The sequence below is a fragment of the Lipotes vexillifer genome, unplaced genomic scaffold (genome assembly GCF_000442215.2).
Source record: "Lipotes vexillifer unplaced genomic scaffold, Lipotes_vexillifer_v1.1 scaffold90, whole genome shotgun sequence".
Classification (NCBI taxonomy): Eukaryota; Metazoa; Chordata; class Mammalia; order Artiodactyla; family Lipotidae; genus Lipotes; species Lipotes vexillifer.
In genome coordinates, this window is record NW_006782310.1 from 5,548,827 (window position 1) to 5,558,048 (window position 9,222).

Genomic DNA, 9,222 nt, shown 5'->3' on the forward strand with positions numbered 1-9,222 from the left:
CTCCTGAGGCAGGTCTCAAATCTTTCCTTGTTGGAACCCCCTTCTGTCTACAGCCCTTTGGGGATTCCACCTGATCGTCACTGATTTGAAGGCCGCCATTGTTTTGTGGCTCCTCTGCTGCTTCATTTATGAAATCCAGAGCTGGACCAGGACTTAATAATTCAGGGGCTCCATGATCTCTAGAGGAAGGACCCCCTACCTCAGTGGAAGATGATACAACTTCTCAATCCCCTTCTAACCCTGACTGACTTGGGGAAGCAGCCAAATGCTGGAATCTCTTATCTGGCACTGCTGGTTCTCCCTTTGATGAGTTTTGGCAGAAAAATGCTTCTGGAAGACTAAACCTCAGCTACTATCCTTGACAACTTGGTTCCTCTCTATTCTTTTCTGCTACCCCATGAATTGTTGAGCAGTTGTGAGTAGGTAGAGCAGGTGGAGGCTCTTGTCAACAATGACTGATTGATTTCATCAAAACTCTGCATGAAGTGTCCTGGCAAAGCAATGCTTGGGAGATTTTATTTTGTTTGTTTTGGTTTTAATGGTACAGCAGAATCACCTCTTCTTTTAAAAAAAAAGTGAGAAAGATAATTTTGGCAAATGTGCAAATATCACATCACAAAACTGGAAACAAGAAGCTTTATAGGAAACCGATGAAGACGAGAAACTACAGGAAACTGAAAATGAGCAACACAAGATCTTTGTGGTGAAGGATATAAAGAACATAAAAATGTATATTCAAGGTTTTTCATGGACCATTATAACCCATCAAATTAAGGTATCAATATTCTCTAACAAAAGTTAACTGATCTGAGGAAGGGTAATGCCAAAGTATTCTAATGCAGTGCTGCCCAATAGAACTTTCTGTGATGATAGAAATGTTTGATCATCTCTGTGCTAATACAGAATCCACTAGCCACATGAATACTCCCATTGTGGCTAATATAACTGAGGAACTGAATTTTTAACATGGCTTAAGTTTAGCTGCTTTAGAAAGTGGCTACCAATTGAGCAGCATAGTTCTAATGCTTCATAGGTCAAAACCAGTGGTTTCTATGGGGGACTTCTCTAATTACTACTGAGGGGTAGGGGGGTTGGAGTAGAAAGAGAAGAAAGCTCTTAACAGATCTACTTAGTCACTTACACAACACCTTACATTCGCCACAGCTTCCAGAATCAGTAGGTGGCACAACCTGCTGTAAGGGGTATGAGGGAAGGATTCTTGGGGAGACCCGAGTATGCCTTTCTAAATCCTGGCTCAAGCCAACGGCAGTAAAAAAGGCCTAGGATTTTGTCACTCAGATGGGGAGAGGACTATGGTTCCACACACAGAATCTGAGGCTTGGGCCACGCCTGGGGCATCTGTGCATGGAAATCGTCGCTGTGGGGCTGGCAGGGAGCTGGAGGTGGGGCGCTCATTTTCGGACAGGGTTTCCAGAGCCAGAGGAGGATTTGGAGGTAGAAGGAGGACCTGCAGGCCCTTTCTGGCCACCTGCAGGCTGAACAGACCCTTTCTTTTTGGGGATTAAGGTCTTGTTCTTGCTCTTGAACACTTTGCTGGGATCCAGCTTGTTCACAAAGGAGTCGGTCTCTTCCGTGAGTAGGTTTGTGTTGTAGGTGATGGGTTTATACATGTTGAACCATTGCTGTAAGGCAGAATTAGGGGAGAGGGTCACAATTCAAAGGAGAAGAGTATGTGTTTATGCTCTTCAGGGGAGATACAGGGGTAGAGAGCTGGGGAGATGAGGCAGAGTAAAAGACTTCAGGAAAAACTGCCTCTAAAATCTATTAGCACTTCCTTTAGGTAAAAGGGAAGACACACGTTGCTTTATGGGGTCTCATAACCTTTAAACATGAGGACTAAGAATCTGAGTAAATGCGCTTCCTTCTAACCTAGTGTGCACTGAGCCTGGTATGCTAGGTCCCAAATCATCAGGGTACAGTGTCCTTCTAATTGTTCTGCCTCCAAACCAGCCACTGCCCATCAGGTGGACTTGGTAGCATCCTTCCCACAGGGAAGGAGCAGACAGAGGCCAGAGCAGGCCTCTACTGAGGGAAGTTGCCTGCTCTCTTCCCTACAGGCTTTCTGGGCAGCTGAGGGCAAAGGGCATCTACATTTTATTTCATTGATCACAACCACCCACTATGTTGCCTGGATGTATGTCACTGTCATGTGACATTTGAGGAAAGTGAGGTCCACTTGATGAATACATTCATCGAGTCCCTCATTTTTTGCCACCCAGTCAAAAGTTCTTCTAGACACACCTGGTGTTCTCAAACCAGGCAGTATATCAGCATTACCTGACATCTGTATGTTTAAAATGGTGTCTGGATCTATAATATAAACGAGGCACATCCATACTTTGAAATATTCTATATCATTGAAAAAGACAGCTCTCTCTATATATTGATAGGGAATGAGCTCCAACATGGAGTTAAGTGAAAAGAAGGTGCAGAACAATGTGAATAGTATATCGCACTTGTGATTTAGAAAAAAGGAACCAAAAACTGTATGCATGCATGCATGCTTTCTATCCAATAAAGTATCTCAGTGAGGGCACAAGAGAAACTAACAGTGGCTCCCTGTGGGGAAGTGGATGGGGAAGCTGGAGAACTTCACTGGAGAACCAGTGAATAAGAGACTGATTTTTCACTGTTCCTGTATGCATGCACTGCCTATCCAAAATGAATGATCAAACCTAACCCCCCCCCACCACCAACCCCTTTTCACTAGAAGTAAAAACTCCCCAGGTGATTCTGAGGCTCAGCCAAGTTTGGGAACCATTTAACTAGATTAGTATAAAGTGAGGTTGTCCACCTAAATTGGAAGCACCTGCCTTGCTTATTGAAACTACACGCTCCTGGGCTCAACCCCAGATCTCCTGCATCAGATGAGGAAGCTGGGAATCTGCAATTTAAGCATTTCCTCAGAAAATTCTGATACATTCTACAGTTTGAGATGACAGGTGGTCCCCCCTTACCTTGGCCTGTGGGCTAATGCCATAGCTGGTGAAAGCATACTGCCACTGGGGCAGGCCCAGGTGGGTGATAAGCAGGCGATAATAGGCAGTAAAGGTATCTGTGAGAAAATGCCAGTATAATGCTCTGTCCAGGAACCAGATCTCAGTGTCTTGTGCTAATGCTGAAATAGCAGACAAAGGACATAAAGGAAGGGATGGCTTAACACTTTTTTCCTTTTATCTATAAAGTCAACATCTACTCATGGTTAAAACAAATTTCAATAGTAGAAGGAACGTAAACTATAAGTAAAAGTTCCCTTTTTTCCCTTCACCCTCCCAGTTCTGTTCTCCAGTGGCCACTGTTACTGGCTTCTTTATATTCTTTTACAAATTCTTGATCAGTCGACTGATCTAGCTGCTGGGCTTTGGCCATCTGTGCATTCAGGCTATCTAAGCAGCACTCCTTTCTTGTGTGGACTCAACACTCCCCCTCCCCCAATAGGTACATACTGTGGTCTCAGCCTTCCTGATGGAGAGGCACTCTGTCTGGACAGTTCTGGCTTTCTCAGGAGGTCTGTCAGGAATTAGAAGTGCTGTGAGAAACCACCATGGAGGAGCCCAGACCAGCTTCCTCTCCTGGGACTCCTGCCTGTGCGGCTGTGTGATGTGCTGGTTGAGCTGAAGCAGGCACTATCGTACCAGCTCCTACCTCACGCTTGCTTCTGACTGTCCATGCTTAGTACTCCTAGTTCATCTCCTAGGCCTCTCCTATTTCATCTCCTGTCTAATGGCTGTAACACCTCCCTAAGTGGCCTCCATCCTCCAGTAACTTCCACTTCCATTTCTGCTTGTGGTCACATTTTCATTTGAATCCTGCCATACTTCTGCTAAATAACCTTGACTCCCTACCTACTTCCACGTAACGTCCAAACCCCTTCATCTGGCTTTCAAAACTCCACATGAAAGGGAATCACAGGGCTTCTGGTGTCATCTCCTCCTCATCCACAAGATGAACCACATGGCCAATGAACTGGAATTGTCATTCCCCCCAAATTAGGTGCATTCTCTCATGGCATGGCTTTTACCCATATCCCTTTGCTTGGATGCCCCCTTTTGCCCCCCATCCCACACCCCCCATAACTCTTTCAGATCTATACTTCAAGATGCAGCTCATTAGTTGCGGCTCACTGGCTCCTTAGTTGTGGCACACGAGCTCTTTAGTTGTGGCCCCACATGCTGCAACTAAGACCCAGTGCAACCAAATAGATAAATAAATAAATATTAAAAAAAAAAAAAAAAAGATGCAGCTCAAAGGCTACTTCACAAAGACTCCTCCAGCTGGAGATGATCTCTCCTTTCCCCCAGAGGTAAACCCTGGTGTGTCTTCTCACCCTTTTCAGGCAGAAAGCTACTTGAAGAGGGCTGGACCTTGTCCAACTCTGTAGTTCCTAGGGACTGAATTGCTGTTAGGGGGCCAAGTGGTGCCCACTGCTCAAGAAGCCAGAGCCTTCTTCTCTTGATTTCCCATCTGGGATCTTAGTTTGAGGTCTAGTAATTCAGATTTTTATTGCTGTTAATTGGCCTACATAAATACGTGTAAAAGAAAGACAATGTTTTTTCCTGGATGCTTTTCTAATGCATGAGCCTGCTGGAGGAGTTATAAACAGAATGACTATTTCTTTTAGCATTTATTCACTTATTATCTCAATCTTATTATTTTGCAGTAACTCACAAGTGACACAAATGACAATAGCTTAAAAAGACTCTAGTAATTGGCCTGGAGGGGGATGCTCAGAGAGGACCAAGGGGGTTTTCTGGGTCTTGGCATCTACAAGAGACCCAGCAGCACCTCAGGAGGTCAGGGAAGAGCATGCCTTTTGTGTGATGGCTGGAGAGCAAGGTCAGCCAAGGCCATTCCCAAGCTACAGGACCATGCCTGCCATGATTCTTACCTGGTTTCCCTCTTTTGTAGACAAGGCAAACCTTCCCATTTCCGTTGCAAGGATCCAGCTCAAATATTACACTGCGAGAATCAAAGTGAGGCTTCTCTGGCTGGTTCTCACTAGCTGCAAACCCAGAAGTTAATGGTAATGTTCAAACACACTCAGCTCAAACATACTTATTCATCCAGCTTTGCTTGGATGAAAAAAACAGAGGGAAAAAAGCCTTATCTCAAACATATTCTTAACTATTATTTTCAAATGTGGACCAAATGTATTCTATACTCTAAATGCCCTGGGTCTTATTCATGGTCTAAGCCTCTGTCTGGGCTCCCCTACCACCAACAGAGTGTCATGGAATCTGGGGAAGGGGGCATGAGGACAACAAACTGAACTTCTTGGGAGTGGGACTACATAAGTCAGAGTAATCTGAACAACTTTTTTCTTTTTCCCCAGATACATGGTTTCCCCTCGTTTATAGCACTTCATGATCTTTTGATTAGAATCCTTTTTCCTCTGTCTAAAATGTATATTCGTGGCATGTTATGTTTATTTCTATTATAACATTATAATTAATGCTAAGTCTGGCTCTGTTAGAAATACCTACCTAGAAATGAAATACCATGATGTAACAGAAAAAAAGATAAATTCTTAGAAATGCAACCATCAGAAACCTTCTCTCCTGCTTCTTTCATTACAGCAATTATGCAACAATGATTAGCATTAGTGACTGGGGTGGAAAGGGTTTAACAAACCTAGGAGAGATTGGATAAAACAGAGTATATAAAAATAATATTTTTGATTTACACATATAATTTTACATAAATGCATAAATATTTACATTTCTAAGTAAGAAGGCTTTTTGTGTTTTTTTTTGTTTCTTTCTTTAACATGGTTTTACCCTCCCCTGGGGGTTATACCTTCATATTCTTCATCTCATATGGTCCTAGGCAGACATATAGGTATACATTTAAATTTTGTGAGATCATTTACTATATAAAAATGGGATACCACACATGTTACCTGAATCTTACTTTCTATACAATAATACAATGTGGAAAGCCCTCTAAGGGTTGTAACTCTAATGCATTCTTTTTAATGGCTGCCTGACAGTCTGTGGGAGTGGGTGCACCCTAATTTATCCTGTGAGCCACCTATTGATAGGGGGCCAATATTAGTCTGCTACAAATGCTACAGTAATCATCTCTGTACCTGTCCCTTTGTTCTGGTGCTTTTGTTATATGGCTAGACACCCTGAAGTATTTTAGAATGGACATTGCCAGACTGCTTTTTGAAAAGGCCTTTGTTTTTGAAAGATATTTTCATGGGGTATAGAATTCTAGGTTGACAATTTTTTCCTTTGAGTATTTTAACTTTTTTTTAATCAAATGAATTTGCTTAAAGAATATTTTATTTTTAAATTTTTAATGTATTTATTTTTTCTTCCAGTCTAACAGCATGATTTTCCTCTGATTGTTTCTTTCTTTCTTTTTATTGGAGGATAGTTGATTTACAATGTTGTGTTAGTTTCAGGTGTACAGTAAAGTGAATCAGTTATACATATATCCACTCTTTTTTAGATTCTTTTCCTATATAGGTCATTACAGGTATTGAGTAGGGTTTCCTGTGCTATACAGTAGGTCCTTATTACTTATCTATTTGATATATAGTAGTATGTATATGTCAATCCCAGTCTCCCAATTTATCCCTCCCCCTTCCCTGAGTATTTTATCTTGATTGAACTGTTTCCAATGAGAAATATGCTATTATCCTTATCTTTGCTCCTTTGTATGGAATTGTCTTTTTCCATTGACTGCTTTTAAGATTTTCTCTTTATCCCTGATTTTGAGCAATTTGATTATGTTTCCTAGTATTGCTTCTTCATGTTTCTTGTTCCTGGCTTGTTAAGCTTCTTAGATATGGTTTAAGTTTCCAAGTAACTGGTACAGTTTTGAGCCACTATTTCTTCAAATAGTATTTCCTGGTCCATCCCCCTCTTTTCAGGGACTCCAATTATACATACATTATACCATTTGTTGTCCCTCAGTTCACTGATGCTATTTTGATTATTTTTTAATTTTCTTTCTGTGTTATTTTGGATTGTCTATTGTTATGTCTTTAAGTTCTCCAGTCTTTTCTTTGGCAGTATCTAAACTATTGTTAGTCCCATCCAGTGTATTTTTCATCTCAGAAATTAGTTTCATCTCTAAAAGTTAAGTTTGGATTTGTTTTTTCCTATCTTCCATGTCTGTACTAAGTTTTTGGACATATAGAATATAGTAATGACTGTTTTAAAGTCTGTCTGTATCTGCTAATTCTAAACTGTATCTCAATTCTGGATTGGTTTCAATTAATTTTTCTCCTCATTATGGTCATTTTTTTTCCTGCTTTTTTGCATACCTGGTAGTCTTTGGATGCCAGAAATTGTTAATTTTGCATTGCTGAGTGCTTGCTATTTTTATATTTCTATAAATATTGTTGAGCTTTGTTCTGTGACACAGTTAAATTACTCGAAAACAGATACTTTCAGGTCTTGTGCTTAGTATTTGACAGGCAGAACCCAAGGCAGCATTTAACCTAAGGCTAATTGTTTCCCCATTACTGAGGCAGGACCCTTCTGAGTACTCTACCTAATTCTATGTAAGCCATGAGGTGTTTCAACCTGGACGGTAGAAACGGACACTATTCCTGGTACAGTGTGAGTACCAGGCATTGTTTCCTCTAATCTTCTTGGGTGGTTTTATCCCTGGCCTTGGGTAGTATCTTCACATGTGTGTGCTCATCAGTTCTTTCCTGAATACTTGAGGACGCTCTACAGATCTCTGCAGTTCTCTCTCTATGCAGCTCATTCCTCTCTGTTACTCAGTCCTGTGAACTCTACCTGTCTTCATCCAGCTGGGCTCTTAGTTATGTCTTCTCATATAACAGGTACAACAGGTTCTCCTTGGGTTCCCTTCTCTATGCTGTCGACTGGAAACTTTCAGATAATAAGCTAGGGTTCACCTCATGTGCTTCCCATCATTCAGAGCTCATCATTCTTCCCTGTCTGATGGTCAGTATCTTGACAACATCCATTGTTTTATATATTTTGTCTGTTTTTGGTTTTTTTGTTGTTCCAGGTGGGAAGATAAATCTGGCCTCTACTATTCCATCTTGGATGAAATAAAAAGTCCAGACTGTAGGCTCCCACCAAGTTTTAGCAGGCTTGACTGATGCTGACTGGGGTCTGCCCTCAGGTGAAAAGTTATAAAAATAGGAAAATCATCCAGTGTGGTTCCCTTCTGCCATTTGTAGATGCCACTCCAGTTTCTGCTTATTTTTGGTTATTCTCCAGTCCTTTTAGGTAATTATTTTAAAAGTTTCCCCAGAGTTTAGAGTATTATCTGCACAAGTCCTGATCTGGTAAAAGGTAGTATGCCATATGGCCAGAATCATAAGGTCAAATCTACAATGTCACTGTTATTAGTTCTTCACTGAATTTTTAGTTTGGTTTTATCTCCATGTGCACATTAGCACACTGTCCTACAGTCTGTGCCTAATAATTTCACCCTCAGGAATAACAGTGGATATCTTTCTGTTACCTGTTATTTGTGCTGGTTCTTGTTCATGGTGTTGTGTTTCTTCATGTGCCTGGTTCTTTTTAAGTAGGATTATTTTTGAAAAATTATTTATGAAAACAATGAGGTCTAGGATAATGTTTTCTTCCTCTAGGGAAGAATTTTATTTTTATATGAGTTTTATACTGAGATATAATTCACCTACCATACCATTCACTTAAAGTGTACAATTTAATGGGTTTTAGTATATTTAGAGCTGAGAAACCATTAACACAGTCAATTTTAGTACATTTCTCTGGAGTGAATTTGTTTTTTTCTGCCAGGCCCCTGGGGAGATTAGTAATCTGGAATCAAATTAGTCCAATTTTGGGATTTAACATTTTCTGGGATGCACAGGTGACTTATACTTGGGCTTCGGTCCATGTGAGGAGTGGTTGTTTCTGGTTCATTCTATCTCCTAGAGCATATAGCTCCTCACGGTGCTAACCAAAAGGGTAGGGTAGTTTTTATGGGTGCCATCTTTTGTAGGTTCTAGACTCCATTTTATTCTTCTAGTCTCACATATGGGTCAAATTCTCAGCTTTTCAGTAGCCTCATTGCCTCTTTTGAAAAGGACAATGTATCCTAGGCAAAAGCAACCCTAAACATTGAGCCTCTTCCCTGGATTTCTGTCTTCTTCCGGATGTTGATCTGGTGCTATCTCATCATCTTATTAGCTCTTATTTGATGATTTTTATATGTTCCTTGACTTTTCAGTTGTCTTCAGCA

At 40.9% G+C, this 9,222-nt stretch overlaps 1 protein-coding gene across 2 annotated transcripts in view; it reads right to left on the reverse strand.

The window, feature by feature from the left end:
- Nucleotides 1–1,412: 1,412 nt before the first annotated feature.
- Nucleotides 1,413–9,222, reverse strand: part of TPGS2 (tubulin polyglutamylase complex subunit 2) — a 56,786-nt gene continuing 48,976 nt past the window's right edge. The window contains exons 6-8 of one of the 2 annotated variants that reach the window (XM_007455218.1): nucleotides 4,910–5,023; nucleotides 2,979–3,139; nucleotides 1,413–1,643 (exon numbers count right to left, since the gene is read on the reverse strand). In XM_007455218.1, the coding sequence (XP_007455280.1) occupies nucleotides 1,413–1,643; nucleotides 2,979–3,139; nucleotides 4,910–5,023 (506 nt within the window). The remainder of the gene's footprint in view (nucleotides 1,644–2,978; nucleotides 3,140–4,909; nucleotides 5,024–9,222) is intronic. The other variant, XM_007455217.1, reaches the window with a different exon arrangement.